This window comes from Dreissena polymorpha, chromosome 9 (genome assembly GCF_020536995.1).
Source record: "Dreissena polymorpha isolate Duluth1 chromosome 9, UMN_Dpol_1.0, whole genome shotgun sequence".
NCBI lineage: Eukaryota > Metazoa > Mollusca > Bivalvia > Myida > Dreissenidae > Dreissena > Dreissena polymorpha.
The window spans coordinates 75,161,908-75,186,067 of NC_068363.1; the positions used below are offsets into that span (position 1 = coordinate 75,161,908).

The 24,160-nt window shown below is 32.9% G+C and overlaps 2 protein-coding genes across 2 annotated transcripts in view; one reads left to right on the top strand and one right to left on the bottom strand.

Annotated features, from left to right (window-relative positions):
- Positions 1–24,160, top strand: part of LOC127846175 (uncharacterized) — a 140,803-nt gene that overhangs the window by 58,446 nt on the left and 58,197 nt on the right. The gene's annotated exons all lie outside the window — the stretch shown is intronic.
- Positions 13,485–15,883, bottom strand: LOC127844693 (uncharacterized). Its single transcript, XM_052375125.1, has 4 exons — positions 15,745–15,883; positions 15,363–15,384; positions 14,466–14,599; positions 13,485–13,965 (listed from the first exon to the last, which is right to left on the bottom strand). The coding sequence occupies exons 2-4, from the start codon at positions 15,364–15,366 to the stop codon at positions 13,741–13,743; spliced, it is 363 nt and encodes a 120-aa protein (XP_052231085.1). The 5' UTR covers positions 15,367–15,384; positions 15,745–15,883; the 3' UTR covers positions 13,485–13,740.

Sequence of the window (24,160 nt, forward strand, 5' to 3'; positions counted from 1 at the left end):
CATCATCATCATCATCATCACCACCACCATCACCATCATCATCATCATCATCATCATCATCATCATCATCATCATCATCATAATCATCATCATCATCATCATCATAATCATCATCATCATCATCATCATCATCATCATCATCATCATCATCATCATCATCATCATCATCATCATCATCATCATCATCATCATCATCATTATCATCATCATCATCATCATCATCATCATCATCATCATCATCATCATCATCATCATCATCATCATCATCATCATCATCATCATCATCATCATCATCATCATCATCATCATCATCATCATCATCAATAACAACAACAACAACAACATTATCATCGGCTTACACGTATTTTCTTGCATAGATCTCAGTTATCAATTAGTGTCAAAAACTGGTTATTAAATCGCAAGTCTTTATTCAAGTCAGAAATAAATCGTGTAGCGTACACAAATAAATAAAATGTTCACGTGCCTTACCTACCATATTTTATGCGAAGAAACGACGAATTTTATGCTCTTTAATGTACACTACAATAAATGCTTTAAACAAATGTGATCATGCGAAAATAAAATGTGATTCTCATTTTAGAAACCAGTGCCTTTGGCGGTCACTTTATCTAGGTTAACCATCAGTGGTTGTTTTCTATGTAACTAAAAAGTTTCAATTTCAAGGTCGAGCTGTGTGGTATTGTACACGTATTTCTGGCTCACGAATTATTTAATTTGTTTTAGGAACATTTTATTACTACATGTAATGATAAAAGTATAGAGATATACGATGCAGATTTAGATATACTCGTCAAAATGCTTGTACTACTTTACGCCGATGATATAGTTATATTTGCAACTTCGGAAGAAAACATTGTGTCTGTTTTGAACACTTTTTACTCGTATTGTTGCCAATGGAAATTAGATATCAATTATGATAAAACTAAAGTTATTGTTTTTGGTGATAAAATGAAACGAAAAAGGGATATAAAAATACATGAATACTCATTAGAGATAGTTGATTATTTTAAATATTTAGGTGTGATGTTTTCTAAAAACAGACAATTTTCCTTAGCAAAAAAGCATGTAGTAGAACAGGCAAGAAAAGCAATGTTTAGTCTATATAAAAAAGTAAGAAACCTCGATGTATCTATTGAATGTCAATTGAAACTGTTCGACAATACTATTGTTCCAATTCTAACATACGGGTGCGAAGTATGGGGTTACGGAGACTTATCAATTATTGAAAAGGTTCACACAGATTTTCTTAAACATATTCTTGGTATTAAAAAAGATACACCACATGTCATGATTTATGGGGACCTTGGTCGTTATCCGCTATCAATTGTTATTAAAAAGCGAATGGTCGGGTTTTGGTATGACCTTGTTACAAATGATCAAAATAAGCTCAGCACGATAATGTATAAGCTAATATTTTCTCATGCAAGTCTAAACGATGTTAAGTTCAAATGGATCGATAACATGAAATGTATCTTTGATCAGTGTGGAATGAGCTACGTCTGGAATAATCAATATTTTACTGGCACCAAGCATTTATTATTGGCAAAATTAAATAAAGTTCTCTGTGATCAATATATTCAGCAATGGTCATCTGAAATACATTGAATGCCTAAATCTCTCAACTATCGAATTTTTAAAGATACGTTTGTACTAGAGAATTATTTTGAGTCTGTACCTGATTATTATTTACCTTATTTTATAAAGTTCCGAATGTGTAACCACCATCTGCCAATTGAAAAGGGCCGGTGGCAAAATATTGAACGTAACCTAAGAAAGTGTCAATTGTGTAATTTAAATGACATTGGCGATGAATTCCATTACATTTTGAACTGTCCTTTCTTTGCAAACCAACGACAGCAACTACTCCCATACATTAGACATAATACCAAAAATGCAATACTTTTTAAAAGAATCCTGAATGAAACAGATAGATCAAAATTTAGTAATTAAGTAAAATTTATAAAGACTATTTAAGATTATTTTAAAAATACACCTGGCTGATAGTGTTTATAAATAATGTTGCTGCTAGCTTTATGCAATGCTAATAACATGTATGTATGTACATATATATACATTGTTGATAATATACCGACTGTCGTTGTACCCTTATTTTCTTGCTGCATCTGTATTTGTATTTATATACAAATATTATCTGGATTTGATCTAGTACTATGCTATTTGTTTATATTATCATAGTAACTGTGTTGTACAATGTATATGTTACCTTACCCATACAGCTTGACCTATACTTGAATTATTTTGTAACTCACCTTTATACCTCTTGTTCACATTGTAACAAATGTGCTGAGCGTATTAATAAACGAAACGAAACGAAATTTCAACGACTAGCGTATCGATAATGTGTTACAACATTTGTTTAACGGAGGTTGCGACATTATCATACCAATGTTGTTATCAGCCTATAGGTACGCCGATAGTAAAAACAAGTTTGAAAGGACAACGCAAGCCATTTTGTTTACAAAATGACAAAATATAAAGAAAAGTGTGTGTTTAAAACAGAAACGTTTATTAAAGATGGCGAACATACCTAAACAACAAGCCGTGTTCATGGATTCAGATTTTTTGCGCCGAGCAACAACGTTTGTCACTTATAGGAACCTGGATAAACTTATCTGTGTTGGTCACTTATTACATATCTGGTATTTTATTTATCCCATCATTTTTGCAATTTTCGTCATCATTACGAAGGTTATAAACAGAAATGAATAAATAAAAAATAAAACAAAACTGCGCTAGTCTGATGTATTACTCAATGATTTATCAGGTGAGGTATTATTTCGTTAATGCGGGTGTGGTGATAGGCTATTATGGTTAGAAGTATTGTTCATTAAGTCTGATTATTTGTGAAGTAAACACATACGATCGATATAAAGGGAAACGATACACTTCTCGTTTCAAATATGTATTATCAATAAGTAATGCGGAGTAATTACAGATACGAATGTTTAATGTATTAAGCCGGCGTTATAATGAATTGTATTGTTCATGCGCGCATTTTATCGGTGATTAAAACTTGAAGGTAGGATGTCTAAAAACATTTCATAGAGGATAATTGTTGACTTTGATATTGATAGTTATTCCTCATTTGACAAAAAGAATAAAATAGATACAATGCATATTAACATTTAACCTTTTATTATTGCTTTGTGTCCATTTGCAAAATGTCATAAAGATCAGAATACAAATTAATATTTGCATTGATCTGGATAAAAAAAACACGAATATAAGAAAATAATGAATCTTGGACAAATGACGAATTTTGATAACTTGAACGCATTGTTTGTATTTGGGATATGTGAATTAGTTGTATTTTGAATAAATGCTACCTGTATAGGGTAATTTGGGGCTTTGTTATCCCAGCATCCGCCGTCATGGCGTAGTACAACCAGTTGCTACCGAATGCTGACTTCCTTAACCTTTGCTCTGTGATGTTGCACTGTGTGAGTAAGAACGGACTGTCATCTGATTTCATCTCCACCGACCGTTTGTCTGCAAACAGCTAATACAGATGAACGAGGTCTCTGTAAGACTCTCCGGGGACTGCGTAAGCCCTTGGTTTGACTGATATAACAAAAATATATTTTTTTGTGTATACAAATAGTAACACTGCATTTTAAAAGTTGTCACGAAGGTGATTTAGACCATTAAAACATTAAATATCAAAGGCTGTTTGTTTTTTCAATTAATGTTCTATTGTTATTTATAAAAGACAGACATTATAAATGCTTAAACATTTGAATCATTTACAAGTTAATCAGTTTGTTAGGTTTAAATAATTTATAAACGTGATGCATTTAAATTTATTTTTCCCTATACATTTAATAGGCCACTAATATTAATGACTACACAATTAAAGTATTGAATTAAAGGCTATACATGAGATGATGAATGTAGTTAAATGTTTCAGACATATAAATTCACCTTGAATTTCTTGGATCATCCCCTGTTCTGGTATTGGTCTCGCACTTAGTATCTAGTGTAATGTACTCCTCGCCTGACTCAAAATCAACACCAACTGTGACGTTTACCCAGCAGAGTGTATGTAAATCATTACAAGTCCTCATGCCGAAATGAGTTGAGCATATCATCGACAACGATAGAATTAAGGCTCTGTGATTCGAGTCCCCAAGATTCTCAGCTGAATACATTGCCTCTAGGTGCTCTTTTGTAAGCGCCACAGCCTCTCAGGGTTCATTCACATAGCCTTTTGTTTGTTTTTCAGCACTTCCCGGACTTTCGAGTGATACTTTACTGCTATTATGTTTTAAATGTCGGGCAATAGAACTGATGAGGCCTCGGTGTTGTTGGCTAGTACTAATTTCCATCTATTTTGTTTCCCTCGACGCAAAAAAGATTGTTCAGATAATTTGCAGAAATATTATCAACATTTATTGAGTCTTGTCTGTAAAGGAGAAATTCGTTTAAGAGTTTCACGTTTTCTTTTTGGTTTTCATATTTTCATTTTCGTTCAGGAAATGTTCAATATTGACATCTCGGAAGTGCCTTCCCATGTATATTAAAGGGAAGCTAATTGGTACGTTGTTATGAAAATTAATTGCAGAGTAGTCACCCTTTTCAAAATTGGGGATCACACTGTGAACAAAATAGTTCTGGTATAACAATGGAATTTATCAAAAGTTTTCGCAGTTAATGATTACTGTTTGAAACAGTGAATTATCAGTTTTAATTAACTTATATTTCTCTATAAACTACCGGAAAGCATAAAAATAGCATTCAGTTTGGGAAAAACTGATAACTGCTGAAACAAACATGCATGACGGTGATCCATCTACGAAGGATTAAGGGAGTTGAATAACGTGTATGTTAGTGACCAGTCTATGGAGAATCAAGTGTGTGACAATAACATATAATGTGGTGGTCCATCTTTTTAGGATCTAGTTTGTACCGATAAAATGTAAGATTGTGAACCATCTATGTAGGATCAAGTGTGCACCAATAACATTCATTTCGGTGATCCATCTATGTAGGATCAAGAGAGGGCCAATTTAATGTATGATGGTTACCCATCTATGAAGGATCACGTGTGTGCCAATAACCTGTATGGTGATTTCCCATCAATTTAGGATAAATATTGTAACAATAACATGTACGGTGGTAAACTATCAATTTAGGATCAAGTGTGTTCCAATAGCATGTATGGTGGTAGACTAGTCCAACTTGTTGACGTTCTCAAATATTAAGCTACTTTTTATATTGGTAATATTTGGAGCGTCCAACGGCTGAACCATCACAGGCAGCAGTATCATAAATTTGCCCCCCCCCCCCCCGGGGACCCTACTCCCCCCTCCGAGCTTACCCGAGGGGTTCCAGATTGTTAAATGTACACCTATTGTGTATGGTTTGACTTTTCAACAACGAATATTGACAAAAATACACAGTTTGAAAAAATAAGCCTTGTATAGGTATTATATATACACAAGGTATGAAACGTACTGTATGTCTATTGCTGAAAGATTGTGGAACACTGGACGTCACCTTTTTCACCGAAAACACACATGTTACCATGCAGTTGCCGACAAAATGCAACTGGTTTCGTTAAAAGACAGTAAAAGCAACGTGATAACACAACTAACCGATCTCCTGCTCGGCTAATAACTTTAATATTCAATTAAATTTGACTTTCACGCTATATGTCACTCGGTGTTTCATCTACACATGTACACCATTTTAATTTTATAACGCGTCATCTGGTTGGCTGTTCTCATTGTGTTGGCCAATGATATGGCGTTTTAGAACCGAGCATTCAATCGACAAATATGACAGCAAAACACAGACATGTAGAGAGAAAGTCGAATTTAATTGAATATTTAAGTTTTTAGCCGAGCAGGCTAAATTATTATGATAAACAAAGACTTCAGTTACAGACATTGACAAATAATTATACTGGGCTGGGCATAATACCTGGTAATACCTGTATTAAAAAATTCCATTTTTGTTCACCTGATATTCTGATTATTTTTTTTATTTAACTGCCTATAAACATAGGTGTTTCATTAAAAAATTAATCCATTAAGTTGTTCAATTTTCTCTCATTGAAGGATTAGTAATAGAAGTTGTGTTTTGTAATGTTGTGTATTGAAACATATTTCAGTCTGCAAATATCAGTATTCATTTCAAATCCAGTAATTCACACCATTTTCTGTTATAATTTTAAAATGCTACTTATACAGGAGTAATTCATGATTGATTAAATCCACTATAATACCGCTAGTATGGTCCTACTTTGTAAATGGCCCAATGCAATGCTTTTGCCGTTTTTGCCAATAAACGAAACGAAACGTTATAAAACTAAAAATGTTTTGTAATGTAATGAATTGTTTACATAAATTTTACTCAATTCAAGTCCACTTCAATCATACAGTATGTTAACTCATTCCATACTACAGTCTTATCTCTAAGCAACCCCAATCAGTAAAAGCCTTATCTACCACTAGATAATCAGAACCCTCATCAGCTCTGAATGCCTGACAGATTTTCTGTTTATTGTTACCTTTAGTGGTGTGAAAAGGTAGTTTTAGGTTGTTGTTATTTTGTTGACTGACTATGTGACAAATATTTAATTATTATATTTCCCATTTAAAAATAAACATAGTAATATTGTGAAAATTTCGAAATCTTGCAAAACTAATCAAATAAAAAACATTGGAGTATTTCCATATAATGTATCCGATACCATTATTATTTATGTATACACTTTTTACAAATATAAACTGTTTTGATGAATAGAAACAATCTTAAATAAAACAAAACACAAAATTGATTATTTAATGAAAAAAAAACAACAATAATAAGATATTGTTAATAATAAAAACAAACATCAATAGATAAAAAGCACAGTTATGTTTCAATTGCAAGTAATTTTATGAAAAAAAAGAAAGACATTCTGAGAGCATTTTAATATGCTTTTATTAGAACTTCATATAAATTAAATAGAATACAAATAACTATCCTTAGAAAACAGATATTCGTAATTACTAAATCCTAAACAAACAGCAAAACAAAACAACAACAAAATATCTGGGGGTGAATTGTCCAGGGAGCAGGGGTGAATTGTCTAGAGGGTTAAATTGTCTTTTGGGGGTGAATTGTCTTGGGGATGAATTGTCTCGCTTCCATAAAAAGTATCTATACATTCTTTGCGCGTCTTATAATTAAGACTAGGTGGTAAACCATCAATATAGAATCAAGTATATGCCAATTACATGTATGGTGGAAACTATCAACGGAGGATAAAGTGTATGTCACTAACATGTATGGTGGTAAACTATCAATGTAGGATCAAGTGTGTGCCAATAACATGTATTGTGCTAAACTTTCAACGTAGGATCAAGTGAGTGCCAATCCAATAGCATGTATGGTGCTAAACTATTAATGTAGGATCAAGTGTATGCCAATAACATGTATGGTGGTAAACTATCAATGTAGGATCAAGAGTATGCCAATAACATGTACGGTGGTAAACTATCAATGTAGGATTAAGTGTGTGCCAATAACATGTATGGTGGTAAACTATCAATATAGGATCAATTATATGCCAATAACATGTGTGGTGGTAAACTATTAATGTAGGATCAAGTATGTACAGATAACATGTATGGTGGTAAACTATCAATATAGGATCAAGTGTATGCCAATAGCATGTATGGTGGTAAAATATCAATATAGGATCAATTATATGCCAATGACATGTGTGGTGGTAAACTATTAATGTAGGATCAAGTGTGTACAGATAACATGTATGGTGGTAAACTATCAATGTAGGATCAAGTGTAAGCCAATAACATGTATGGTGGTAAACTATCAATGTAGGATCAAGTGTGTATGCCAATAACATGTATGTAGGTGACACATCTATGTAGTATCAAGGTTGTTTCAATACAACGTATACTGGTTACCCATCTATTTAGGATCAAGAGTGTTCCAAAACATATATGCTGGTAACCAATTTAGGTTGGATCTTGTTTGTGCCAATGATGTATGTCCTTAACACATCTATATAGGGTAAAGTGTGTGCCAATTTACCACTCGCAGCTGTGAATCAAACTCACGTAATAATCAATCATATTTCGTTTATTGTGGCCACATGGTCCGACAAACAAAGACTGTCGGAGTAATGGAATAAGCGTTTTATGAAAACACAACTTAGTGGGCGGAGCGATCGCGTATTTGGCCACTGGTCAATTACATGTATGGTGTTGACCCATCTGTGTAGTATCAAGCATTGGTACCAACAACATGTATATCTATATGGGTCCAAGTTTGTTCCAATAACATGGTCTCACTCATCTATTGAGGTTCAAGTTTTTGCCAATAACATGTATGTTGGTGACTTTTATATTTAGGATCAAGTGCGTGTCAAAAAGTGTAAGGTGATTACCCATCCATGTAGGATCAAATGTTTGCCAATAACGTTTCTGATGGTGTCCAATATATGTAGAATCAAAGGTGTGTGTCAATAGCATGTTTGTTGGTGATACATCTATGTAGGATCAAGCGTGCACTGATTATATGTATGGTGGTGACTCATCTACATCGGATCTAGTGTGTTCTATAGCATGTAAGATTGGTACCCACCTATGTAGGATTAATGGTGTTGCACTTTTTATGCTCCCGGTAGGGTGGCATATTGCATGTCAACTGACTATCAGTCCGTTCGTCCGAAAACTTTAACATTGGCCATAACTTTTGCAATATTGAAGATAAGAACTTGATATTTGGCATGCATGTGTATCTCATGCAGCTGCACATTTTGAGTGGTGAAATGTCAAGGTTAAGGTCATACTTCAAGGCCGAAGGTAAAAAAAACACAAATGCAAGTGAAGTAACAAGCTTTAAAAGGAGTTAGTTTATATTTATCATTTGGAAGGTACAGATTATTTTTACAACGAGTAATATTTTTTAATAATATTTTTTAAAGGGATAAAAAAAAAATATATGAATCAAAGCGGCGCAGTAGGGGGCATTGATCGTACATAGATCGGCCACCACTATGCATATTGGAACAACCTTTATCCTACATAGATATGTTGCCTTCATTAATGTTATGTATTGACACTTTTTGTTTATGAAAAGTGGTCTTTACAAAGATCAAGTTTCTTAAAACTGTCTTGAGTTAGTGGATATAAATAAAAAAATAATAGCACATATGAATGTTGTTTGTATTTCCTGTTAAGGCGCTATGAATTAAACATTGCACCTGCCCTTCCATATGTGTATGCGAAATGGTTTTTGTCTGAAAAATAACTTTTCAAGTATTATAAATGGACGGAATTTCAACTAGAAGCAATTACACACAAAAGTACACAAATGTATTTCCCTTTTCATTGTTCATACTTTGGATGCAATCACTTAACAATAGCGATGTTTTCTATGAATTGGCTTTTATAATATTCATAGTTCTTCCTGTCAGCTATGCCCTGCAAGCATTTCTATCTGTTAAAATGATTATTTGTACTTAAAAAAATAAAAATCATCACACTTCTGAAAAAGATTTAGTCCTAAACAGTTGTGTCCGTGTGGTTGCGAGCATGCATACAAACTTTCTATATATTCAATACTCATAATAATTTCAATCGATAACTATTCTTTGTTTCGTTGTTAATGTGTATATATCTTTCATTATTTATTGATTGTTTCCACGTATCGTAATTATTCTTAGTTTTCTGATACTCTTAGTTTCCGTTTGTGGTCACCTACCATCCGGAGTCGCCGAACATAACTGCAACTATTGACAACCACTGGTCCAACATAATGACATATTCAAAACAACAAAAATAAAATCCAAACATGGTATAGGCTGCCAATGGCTTAACAGACTAAGGGACATTTTTGTGCGTGCAAAAATGACAACCGAAACTGTGAAAAATGTTCCAGGTGAGTAAGTTCCGAGCATTGCTGTTCGTTTCCAAACATGCAAGATTATGTAACCAACACAGAAATTCAAGAGTATGTCAGGCGCCATAACGTCCATCAAGGGTTCCCATAACTTCAAAACAGCAAATGCAGTATACCTTACGTTAATTAATTGAGACCTCCATCAGAAGGGGACTTCTACAACTAGAAGAGGCCTATGCCATGTACGAAAAACGTTTGTATATTTAAAAAGTATGCCGAAAGTGGGACTATAATTATTATCATAACAACATTGTACTACCTATCTATTAAGCGATTTTAAGATTTTAAGTGCACAAAGAAACTACAGTTTGACATACTACTATACGTTACAGTAAACTAAAGAATTAGTACAGAACATGTACAATGCTATGCTCTCTATAAAATCCACCTTGATTTCTTGGAGCACATGTTTCGAGTTAATGCGACTGTTTGTTTTTATTCTTTTCTCGACTTGTGTGCATGGAAATCGTTGATGTTTGAAAAACAAAACACTGTTATGTTTTAAAGTTGGAGACTACATCGGGAGACTTACGAGTAATCGGCTAGCAGGAACAAAACGTTGATTCGTGTTAAGTGTTTTTACATATCGCTGGACAACTGTTTTATTTCTTAAATGCATTCAACTTAGAATGCTTTCAAATACAGTGAATGGTTATGGGTATACCTCTGTGCAAAATATTGACTTTATTTTATACTTAATTTAAATATTTCACAAACAATTACATAATGATTACAATTAGTATATTGTGACCTATAGACGCCCGATTTACCAGCGAGTAAGATCTACTTGACACACGTTGTGCTTACACCGGTCTTTACTGATCACGCATTAACCACACTAACACATCAGCCACATCAACAAACCAAAGGCGGGGGGCGGACGCGGCGTACGCCCCCCCCCCCCAAAAAAAAAAAATAATCTCCAAAGTAAAGTCAATTCATTTGAAGTTTTACACTTTACTACATCTAAATCACCTATTTAAACTTGTCAAAACCTCCAAAATCACTAAAATCGAGGAGCTTCCGGGGAGCTTCGCCCCCTGGTCCCACTAAACAATAAACTATGCATTTTTTGACATTATTAGAAGGTACTTTGATGAAAGTATATAAGGCGTGACATGCTCGAGAAGTGGTTGTCAAAGCCTTCAAAATCACTAAAATCGTGGAGCTTCTGAGGGCCTTCGCCCCCCTGGACCCCCCAAATTATAAAGTATGCACTTTTTTTGGCATTATAAGAAGGTACTTTGATGAAAGTATATAAGGCGTGACATGCTCGAGAAGTGGTTGTCAAAGCCTTCAAAATCATTAAAATCGTGAAGCTTCCGGGGGGCTTTGCCCCCCCCCCCCCCTGGACCCCCTAAACGACAAACTATGTACTTTTTTTCATTATGAGAAGGTACTTTGATTAAAGTATAAGGCGTGACATGCTCGAGAAGTGGTTGTCAAAGCCTTCGAAATCACTAAAATCGTGAAGCTTACGGTGGTCATCGCCCCCTGGACCCCCTAGCAGAGATTTGCTCTACACCCGCCAGGGGCCCTAGCGGCCCATTGACCCCCCAGCAAATCTTTCAATATCATCCCCCTTACCAGAAATCCTGGAACCGCCCCTGCAAACAATACGTGTATCTCCGCTTTTTGCAAGATATGTCGAGAAGGAACGATTTAACTAGAGACGTGACCATATATTTATAGTATGAAATGAGATTAAGTTTCGGTGAAAGGTAAAATATGCATGGTATTTGTTATCGATATTATCTCAGGTATACTGTGTGAAGAGTACAATGCCTAATTAGGTTTTGTTGAGTTAAACATGGACTGCACACATTTGAATTGTTATCGTTGTTTATATTTTAATAAATAACGACGACACTACCGTGTCGTGAGAAAATAAAATAATCATTGCACAGAGCGACAACGAGGTATACATAGTCCAACAAAGACTGATAACTGGAACAGTTTATCCAGCGTAGCATGTTGTGTTTTGTATTAGATTTATAATGAAATTAAAATGAAACAGTGCATATAATTTACTTTGTTGTTCACTGATTTTTAGATAAGTTTGCGTTCCTTTTAAGCAGTATTACAATGACAATTACAATCTTTATAAATAAGAATATCAGCGATAGACATATTAGAGTCTTGAATAATACTTTCATTTAACAACAACACATATGTAATGTAGTACTGAAAATGTCATAGTGTTAAATAAAGATATGCCATCGTGTTCATGAACATTCTTCAAATGACATTTGTATACATTAAATGCTTACACCTATTATTCGCTAGTTTCCAAGTGCTTACGTAATGTTTCGTAAACATAATATTTTGTCTATTGTAAAAATGTCTGTGTAGTTTGTTCCGCAACATCGACTTGGTGTTTCATTTCTATAAATAGAATATATAGTATCGCGAAATTATTATTAACACATGCGCGATTGAAAGTATTCATACACTTATGTTAAATTACATTTGTCCTCGATGTTGGTACACAATACTGCAAAATGCGTTATATACACCTTTACCAAACGCAACTTATTGAGGCTTCATAATCCGAAATGATTTTGCCGATAAGCGTCATCCTGATACCCGTGTTATACAATTTAATGTATTGATGAACATTTAAGCAATAATCCTTTATCATTAAACACACACGCGTGTATCCAAATCATATCAACATTCTAACGCATGGGAACTCCGATCTTCAACCATGTTAACATAAAGAATTAACGTTCGGTCGCGATAGAAATTTGAATGTGAACTAAGTCGCATACCAGGAAAATGAAATGTACACGTTCAATGCTCGAACGCATAATACTGAAAGATAGACATTTCGAAAGTATCTTAAAGCCACACACCTAGAAATGAAATATATGGCATAGTACATTTAAGTATAAATAAGAAACATATTTTATCAATGTCAATTAGAATATATCAGGGTGTTACAAGGTAAAAAAGAAATCCGTTTCTTTTGCGCTTTAAAACTTAAAAATAATCGCGCTTTTCGAAATGGACGTATACGTCTAGAAATCCTACTTTCGGTTTTAAAAGCGGTACTGTTTTAAGAATAATAAATTACTTGCTAACTAGGCTAAAGATTTAATGTTATCTATCTCAATTAGTATATGTCTGGTTGTTACAAGGTAGAAATCCGTCTTTTTGCGCTTTAAAACTTCAAAATAATCAAGTTTGTCAAAATGGACGTATAAGTATAGAAATCCTACTTTCGGTTTTAAAATATAAAAAAGACAAATTACTTTCTAACTAGGCGATGTATTTAATGACAATTTTGCACACTTTCAAATTACATCTATATTTATTTATTAACATGTACTTCATTTCAAGGTGTGTGGCTTTAATATAAAATGCTACAGCCCCTAATTACGCTATCTGAACTAAAATCGGATAGTATCTGTAAGAAAGCTATATTTTACTATGAAATTATTCACACGTTGGATTTAATATCTTTTACACTGATTGCATGCCAAATTAATACGTTGCTTTTCTTATTTGCAAATAACATACACCACTGTTATTCTATGCATTTATTTCGCCTTAGATAAAACTAGCGAAAAGTAACAAAACTGTAAATCCTGTTAATGTTTCTGAAGTTTAATTATTATTTAATTCAAGACGGTCACTCAAAGCTGTTATCACGTTTTGCCTTATGGTCTATTGTATGTTGTGTCCAGGAATTTCATGCTTCATATAAACGATTAATATTTTTCAAAGAAAACAGAAGTGATTAATAGCACAAATTAAGTCAAGAATGACAATCAAATTACATTATTGCCGGTAGTACAAGTCTACGTCATCCATATCTGATAGAGTAATATCGCCCTTGAAGATGTACACATCTCTTCCCGAGGCATCACATTTCTCAACGAACTCGTCATAGACATCGTCTGGAATGCCCAGTCCAAAACACACTTCTGCTTTGCTTCCTCTTTCTTTAATGAGCTTCTTCATCTTAGCTTTTGATATGTCGTCATCGTAGTTATTCACAAGAAGCTAAACAAGTACACATATTATGTAAAATAACATGTTTCGTTATAGTTTTCGGAGATTTAACATTTATACTTCAGTCGCCTAATTATTCCGTTTAAAATATTATAAAATATTATTAATACTGAAACAGTACTATAATAACTAAAATATACCTTATAAAAACCTGATATAAAAATAGTAACATTGAATACGAATATACTTGTTTGTTCGGTATTATCTAACCTACCAGTAGTTAACCTACATTTGATCTTTGAATATTTTATAGCCCATTCTGGCCTTTGATGTCTAAAGCATTTATGTAAAAACGTTTCTTGCCTTTCTTTTTTTAAAGGCAAATACAGATAGGATAAGCAGCTCATGATATTAAAGTTGAAAAATACTTTAATATTGTAAAACAATACGAAACATAGATGTTCGAGAAGTAAGTAGAAACAAACATTTCCCCCTTGTTTAGGTGTTTTATTGCTTAAAAATTAAAAACACATAGTATGATAACATGATACCTTTTTCAATGACGAATCAGGGCCCATTTTGGTGAGGTACACCCCAGTCCCAAATGCACCTTTGGCCTTTTTCAGTAAAAGGGATTCTAGGATTTTTTGGGCCGATTCCGCATCAGTGTGGTGATATAAAACAACTAAAACAGTTAGAAAATACATTCAAAAGTGGTTTTTCGTAGTTTCATTTCATCGTTCCTCAAAAAGTTGTAACTCTCTTGCTCTGGCATCTTTCCTACCATTGAGTACTTAAATGGTAATTAAATTTAATACTTTTTAATTCCCTTTTTTATTGTTTAATTTGAGTTACAATGCTATGAGGTTAAATTTTATTTACACTTACACGTATCATGAATATTGCTGGGCCAAGTGTGAGGTTGAGCGCTCGAAAACCGTTTTAAACCCCAAATGCTTTGCATTGACCGTTCCAAGGCAGTGACCCCAGCTTTATTCTTATATGTGTTTATGTAGTTTTGTATTGTGCTGTTTTGGCAATCGGTCACTAGCCTTAAATAAAGGACCAACTAATTGTATACAATAATAATTAAATACTTCTCCAGCAGCTGGAGTTTCACTTCTTTATTTTGTTCTATTACCTTGTATTACATATATTAACATCACTCATTCTTAAGCGTTTAGTAGGACTTTGTAGACTCCAGAACAATGGTTAAATATAATACAAACCATAATGTGCATCAGTGTCAGGAATAAGTTATAGTACATTTTGTATTAATATTTACATTCATTGTTTTTACATAGCATATATATTCAAGATAATCCAAATGAGTTTACCTTATAATCATTATAAAAAGTAACGTTGGTAATTTTAAGAAAATTCATGTATTTTAGTAAGTTTTTTTATTAGCTATTAACATGATCTTGTAATTGGTATTTGATTCTTACCCATTTTTCTTGTTTCTCGATCCTGAAAAATATTCATTTTATTAAGTGAATAATAAATAACTGGACTTGTTCGTAATGTAATAGTTAAAATGAGAAATAATGCCTCATTTACGACACAGCATTTAGTTTTTAAATCCAGTGGTACCGTTGCGAATGCAAATCCAGCTACCCAAATATACAATTCTTAATAGCTTTAATCATATGTGTTATTTCGAGCTATATATTATTAATAAAATGTAAATAATTCAAATATTTGAACGAGATTATAAATAACTTGGTCATCCTAATTCTTATTATCTTACAGAAGCTATTTCAACGTTTTTGAGCAGAAATTATCGTGAAAATGAGAACAAACTCTCATCAAATAACTTAAAATCCCTACCTGTTTACGTCCGTGTCTTCTTTCGATTGCCGTACGTATAAATAGCTATCGCAAATACTCGCTATCTATCAAGTTTCACATTTATGAAGAACCTGCTCATTTTCAAAAAACATCAAGGTAACTTAGTGACGTATCGAAAATATTCATTTATGGTGGCTCATTTCTGAGATATCGTTCTTGTTCGTTAGGGTATTGTAGGTGCGCGAACAAGCCGACACACCATCATGACAAACATACGTGTTGATAAGACAATAACGTCTTTTTGAAAATAATGTATCCACCAGAACGACATAAAGGTACATACATCTCTTGCCTTAGCGCAATTTAGTTGGCGCGTTGGCAGTCGGATTTGTCGGACTACGATCAACACGCAAGCATAACAGCAAACAACTAAGTGTGTGCTGTCTTTACGTTAAGTCTTCCTGACACTTTTCACAAGCTCCAGCAAAAATGACGACACATATCTTGTAATCAGGTAAGTGCCATTATTGTGTGTATTTGTGTGAAAATGCTTAAGTTGACATGGCTAAACTGAGACACCGTATTTATTGAATTTCAGAAAATGTGGAAAATTTTCCGCCAATTACTTTCACATCAATTAAAGTATGGCTATTACAAGATAACAACATGGAAAAAAACGATACCAACTTAGTCATTCATATAAGGTGCGAGGCCTCTTTAAAATCTCGTAATGATTTGTAATAATTAACACACTGAATTCAAGTGTTGTTAAATGTGCGTTATCGACATGTTAACACTGTAATAATCTAGTTTTGGAAAAATATTAATTAACGAACGAAGTAGTACAAGCATGTATGTAATGAATTTAGAGGTATCGTTCAGTCTTAAATGAATAAACGTTATCCAGATCTTGCTCAGATCGGTTTTAAACATTACCATTGTCAGTGAAAAATTTAAGCTCAAATCTGTGTTGTCAGCATTAAGTCTATTTAAATGTTTTGACTAGTGAGTAAAACAAATCTAAATAAGTGGCACTGTTGAATACAATAAATCATATCAAAATTGATATTAATTATTATTTTTATTTTGATCAATCTTCTACCTTTATTAGGAAGTACACAAAAAAAGTGAAAACTTTTTAGATAAATCTTCTAATACTAACCTCTTGACGAATCAGTTAGACTTAAATCATTGAATTGTCCACACACAACAACCTTACCAGAGTCCACTCATAATTAAAAACATAATAAAGTATTGAAGACAAATGTAGCTTGACGCATTGAACTAAAGGCTCTATAAAGGTCACAAATCCAATTATTATGCATATCAACTAGTCTTATTTTTACCGGATTTCAGTTACTCTTGCATAAAAACTGCTAATAACACAGCTTAGGTACAACGTTGTCAAGAATTATGGAAGATAAACCCGTTTCATATTTGGAAGAAATGTTTACATTTTTGCAACTCACGTGATGTGTAGCCTCAGAGCGTTGCCATATGCTAAAAATAGCCGAAAGAAAAATCAATTTTAATTCTATTTCTAACAACTTTTTACCAGCAGAAAGTAACTTATTAGATCACTACAAACGTTTTAACCATTTAGAAGAGACCTACTTTGTGAGTGATATCGGAAAACGTTTAAAAGTCATCGTTATATTATTGGTGACCTGAGTCACTTTCACTTTCTCTTTCGCGAGTAAACAGCGATGTAAATAAACTGATTGTTTGTAAACACAATTGACTTGGAGGACACTTTATTTTGAGCTCAAAACAAGTTGTCTTGCTCATTTTTTTATTATTATGTCCAATAGCATATATATATATTGTTTTTTGATAACCTTTATAAATGAAATATGAAAAAAATATTTAAAAATCTGTAAATAATTACGTATCTTCACCTTTATAGAGCCTTTAAACACACACGTACACTTACTTGACTCTACTCATAATAAAGACTTGACGACGCAGGCAGACTTAAAGCATTGAATCAAACACACAAGTACCATTACCAGACGCTACTCATAATTACGTATTGAAGACACAAGTAGACTTAAAGCATTCACTCACATACAAATATCCTTGCCAGACGCTACTCATGATAACATATTGAAGACGCTGGCAGACTTAAAACATTGAATCACATACAAAGGTTTGAAACAAACTAGCACTATTTATTCCGAAACAGCAGATATGTGTGCTTTGAAACATACATTCATGGCATGGTAAACATGTGTTTTGAATATTAATTGAATTCATATTTAACAAATTCAAGTCATTGTCATCATTAATGATATATAATAATTATAGACAATAAATAGAGTATTAGTAGACATGTATCTTCAAATATGATGCATTTCCTTACCAAAAAAGACGATTTAGAGGGTTGCACTACAAATACTCTATCAGGTACAACAACTTTTAAACACCCCTGATTTGCAGATATACAAATTGTGTGTATGACCAATAAAGTTTATTATGCGAATGGACCTTATTTATCCCGCAAAAGATCTTACATATTATTGGACATGTTTATTAAATTTGAGTTTAATATTAAGAATCAAGGTAATGCTTTTTGTGATATCTGACTTAATAAAAAAGAAGTTTTTAATATTAACAGTATGTTTGCTTAAAACTATTACTTTTGTTCGCAAAATGATGAATTAATTATTGAAGTTTGCCATATTGGTATGTATTATATTATGTGTTATTGTGCAATCCGTTATAAAGGGACATTTTATTGCGTGACAAGGATTACATTGTATTGATTGACATTGAAAGAAAAAAGAATATTAATCATTATTTTAATAATAAAACTAGTATGCATATATATGTATTATTGGGTACGGCTGTATACATGGTTCTCATATAACATGCACAACAAACACGCGGTCTATGTGTGCCGTTAAAGGGATCTTTTCACGCTTTGGTAAATTGACAAAATTGAAAAAAGTTGTTTCAGATTCGTAAGTTTTCGTTTTAGTTATGATATTTGTGAGGAAACAGTAATACTGAACATTAACCATGTTCTAATATAGCCAGTATATGCATCTTTTGACGATTTTAAAACCTAAAAATTATAAAGCGTTGCAACGCGAAACGATTGAATAATTTAGAGAGTTCTGTTTTTGTCGTTAAATTTTGTGAAAATACGAAGATTGCTTATATAAGGTATAAAATACGTCAAGATTGTATACTCGGCGGAATAGCTCAGTAGGCTAAAGCGTTTTTACTTCAGGACTCTGGCAGGACTCCAGGGGTCACTGGTTCGAAACCTGCTCCGGGCAATGTTCTTTTCCTTTTTTTAATTTTTGTCTTGATTTTTTACTGGAGCTTTTACGATCCAATGTTTACATCTATCAATATAAAGCATTTAATGAATAAGTTAAAAAAATGCCAAAATCTGTGAAAAGGCCCCTTTAAAAGATAAAAATTGTTTAGCATATTCGTAATTGATTCAAACATCCATATATTCATGATACCTAACTGTACATCCTATGCAATGTTTCCCTGTAACATGATGAATTGTTTACAGGGAGATAAATACACAAATAGTTGCACTGTTGTATAGAAAGCCAATTGTAAATTTCTAAACTCACTTATCATTCCTGATCATAAAATGTGTCTTTGAAAATGAAGAAAATATTAGGGGATTGTCAATTAAATAATTTATATTTCATTGAGATTAGAGTATAAGTAAATCTATAGTTTATTAGTTATGTCTTAAAACTTAAAACGAAACTGATATTACAGCGTATCGATTTTGTTACCCATTCATTAGTTTAACATTTACATGCAACTAATTAATCAGCTTTGCATGGTTTGCATCTAGAAATGTGTTAACTATTTGTTATCAGTCATTGAATATATTGATTTTGAAATTTCCATAAATATTTTAATCTGACTGCTTTATAAAGTTGATACCGTTTTCAATGGACAGCGATATGATTCCGTGATAACATTTTTAAAGCTGTAATTCTGTTCTATACAACATACCCCTGTTTCGATTAAGTACCGTGTGGTAAACGAAAATCACCAGGGAGCTTGAACCAATGATTTTTTAAACATATGCAATTCATGACAAATTAGTGCGAAAGTAATATTTAGGGTTTAAGAAAGCTTTTTCTTCTGTTTCAATTGATTGCTCTGAACATTATATTGTTCATGATTCTTTTTTTGGCCAAAAAGGGTTACGAACTTTCAAAAAGTGGTATTGAATTGTTTAACCTAAAACTGGTGCTATGATAATACTGGATGGAATGCACGAATTCTCCAAAACATGTATTATTATATTGTTTATTTTCGAACATGTTTTTCCTCTATTAACTAGAAATACAACTTTTGATCAGAAAACGCATAGAGAACGATGTTAACATTATGTTTTATTTGTATATTCAATAAGCAGAAAGCCCCTTTTCCCGTTTATTCAACCAGAAGTTCTGCTCAGTCACTTAATAGTTAAATTGACTTTTTTTACTGAGCGAACACATTTTAAACACTTTGAGACATAAAATCAAATATGTTATGCGTTAGATACCAAGTACTGATATACTAACTTGACCAATCTAGGCGGGCAACCTAGCAACCCTGATTTTAATGAGCGTAACACATTTTAAATAAATCAGTGAAGTGATATTGTAATTGACTAATATAACAAACATACTGATTAAAAGGGAATATTTTTAAAATTGTATGCATTTTATATTACGTGCGTAATCTGTGCCTATACCTTTTTCAAACTTTATATAAAATAAGTTATTCAGTTTTATTATATTTGTATCATATTTTCCAAAATAAGTGGTTTGGCGAGCTATTGAAATTGAAAACAAAATATCGGACAGAAGGATAAACTGTTTTTTTTCAATATTTTATGCACTCCAGTCGAGCGTTGTGTCCTATTTATAAGCATTCATAGACGGTGTTTCTCACCAATATCAAGGAAATAGTTCGTTTAAATCATTTTCGTATTGGTATACAGCAATATCGTGGTAGAATATTCGAGGAAAACATAAGAATATTAACGGAAACTTTCCTGCTGAAAATTTCCGAGAAGTAACGGAAATTACCGATCGTCGGTTCCCGCAAAACAATAGGTCGCGATTTCCGCATAACACGATTTTTGTGCCAAAAGATTTTGGTGTTACTGACTTTAACTGGTTGATAAATGAATGATTTTGATTTTAATTTGAAATAGGATGATTTCAAGGCTGACAAACTTGAAATTTGAAAGCTTTTCTGTCTGTTGGCATATGTCTGTCAATACTTCTCTACGATCAGTAATGTCCGTTACAACTCGTAACATTGTATCAGACACAAGTTTGAATAACAAATATTCTACCACTTTCTTGTTGATACCAATACATAAATGATTTAAAGGTAATACATTGATTTCAGCCAGGAACACGTTTTATCGCGAAAAACAGCATTTCTCATTTTTTGGTTCACGATTAATAAAAAAAATAATCTAAGTAGCTTGCATGCAGCATGGAATTGAATGTTCGTAAAGATTAATGTATTTACTTTCATTGATTGGGTAATTTCGGATTATTTATTCTAATCAAAAAGAGCTTTTAAACGTTATTCTGACCCATATAAAGCGAGATAATAAAGAGCGACTTATTGTTTACTGCCAATATGTGACATCACGAGTTACATCCCTTCTTGGTTCATGCTACACCTGGTCTTAATACAAGGAATTCAAGTAGTATTCTCTGCTATTAGAAACACATAGCTAAAGTTTGAAAAAGGCTAATTATTGAAACGACAAAATGCACGTGTTCAATACAAACCTTTATGTTTTATATCCGATTACACGTTCTATCGAAAACAAACATTTCTTCTACCAATTGTAATTATCTAATGTTACTTTAAAACGTATGGGGTTATTCAAGTACTCCAGATTCAATCAAACAATTTTGTTTTATATTAATGGGAAAACTGTGTGAATGCAAATGTATTTATTTAATGCCTGTAAACATGCCAGTCTTTAATTCATTAAACTACTGTTACACTGCAATTTGACATTGATAACTATTTGCGTAGACTCAATATACTTTTCTGTCGATGATACTATATGCATGTAATTATAATTGTGAATATCTACACATAACCTATCTTGTGATTGTATTTTGCATAACTAAATTAAATAATATATACCACATTTTAAAATGTTAAATACTATTATGAATTATTCATTTATGAATACAGTGTATGCTTTTCAATCTGTATATTACAGATCTACTCTTCTCGGTGGGACGCATGACAGTTCGATTTCGAAAAAGTAAGCCGTTGATGTACTAACTTACGACCCAAATTATAATGGCGAGAATTGAGGATGTTTTCTCAGATCAGGAAATGATTAACAGGCTAAAAGCATGGCTAGATTTGAATATTGCAAAAGAGCGGTTACGTGACTTTGTTGATGACGATTTGTTTCAATTCAAAAGTACCATTTATCAATCGATATACAAATGCTTTGCCAATCACATCCGTTTGCACTAGCTGCTCAACTGCAAACATTTTGCATAGTCTTACATATGGTTGTTGCAAGCAAAACAACAACGTGTGTAAAACCATGCATGCAGATCCGACCAAACAGTTCAGACCATGTCCAAACGGTATTTGTGACGATGTTCGGGATGCAATTATAAAGTTTCACAGATACAAACTTCCTTCGTGGAAGAATACCTCGGCTGAACAATGGGCCAGTAACCACTGGGAAATAGCAAAATAGTACATGCCCCCTGACGGTTATATTGGAGTGACTTCCATACTGGGTACAGATTTTAACGGGGTTATAAGCGTGTTGTTGAATTGTAAACTCTTCGATAGAAAGATGTCTTTTAGTATAGCACCTCCAAAACCAAGTGCGCGGTGTCTGTTATCAGAGGTAATAACGGCAGTTGTTCGCATATTAACATTTGTCAATGAATATATATATTTATAGTTTTAGATAGTAACGCACTGCAGTCAAACACGTTAAATACCATACTATATTACAAAAACTGTGAATGATGCATTGTGTTTGTGTGTGTTCTTTATATTGGTTTTAATGGCATTATTATAATTTATTTTAATTATAAGGCGCGTGATATTGGCAACGTCGTCCGTCATTAACCCAACTGTAAAGGTTTAAGACACTATCTCAATGATTTCTTTGTAACATTGATTGACTTACTGAAAGCTCTAGCACACGATCAAAATGCTCAGCAAGCAGTCAGGAAATTAAAACGGTTATATTCCTTTAAACGGTTAATTGATTAATAATTGTTTCGTGCCATATTATAATATACTGTATGATTTGAACACATTGTCACTAATTGTATGTGCTTTTTCGTCTAACTGAAAATTATCGATTTTACAGGTACAAAACGACTGTCTTAATATATCCGTGGTAGAGATGAGCCATTAATTGAGCGATGCACAAGTAGCAGTATTAAAGGCAGAACAAGTTTCAGGCGAGTCAAACAAAAAGTTGCAAATCTACATAAAGAAATGTGAAAAAAACATTAAAGGACCATATAAAACTCTCAAAACAACAGCTTAATGAGCACTCACGTCTTTGCACAGAGAATGCCGAAAGAAAGATCGAACAACACACACGAGTGAACACCGAACAAAGTAAAAGAAAACTTGATGAGCGCCTTGAAATTTGTACAGAAAACAGTAAAAAAACAAAATAATTCAAGCCACTAACAAATGTCACGAAGACTTGGAGAAATGCTCCCAAAAATATACTGAAAGGTGTACAAATACATTGGATGAATCAACACACCCTTAAATGCGTTGACTTAATACAGAAATTTGAACAAAAACAAGAATTAAGCTACAAAGAAGACGCTGCAGGTGAATAATTTATAATCAGTCGCTTATCTGCACAAAAGCTTAATTTTACAGTTTGTTTTAAATATATTTGCTCGAACAGGTCGTGTGATTTGAAAATAGATGTCCGACATCGTTTGTTGTGTGCGAGACGTAATATCTTAGTACGACCAGTACGATTTTAAGTTTCAAAAGGTCCACGGATATGATGTTCCACATATCTGTGATGGCAAACATGAACATTTGAAACACTGTATTTACCTTAAATCCTAATCAACTTCAGCACATTTTGATGTCGTCAATTTACATACAAGTATATCGTAAAAGCTTGTCTCGTGTATTGTTGTTTGTGATTTACACCCAATGATTAAAATGAACAGAAACGCGCTGCTTTCGGATAAAGTTCGACTGGGTAAAAATTACAGTTGCAATACAGATTGTAGAAGCCCAAATTTATATTTCACACATTTATATTTCACACATTTATATTTCGCACATTTATATTTCACACATTTATATTTCACACATTTATATTTCACACATTTATATTTCACACATTTATATTTCACACATTTATATTTCACACATTTATATTTCACACATTTATATTTCACACATGAGCGTGGATGAATTAATT

Bases quoted from the DNA above. Each gene is read 5' to 3' on its own strand.
- LOC127844693 (XM_052375125.1), bottom strand. The intron at 13,966-14,465 runs GTATCATGTTAT...GTACTTGTTTAG, and splicing joins CTGATTCGTCATTGAAAAAG to CTTCTTGTGAATAACTACGA.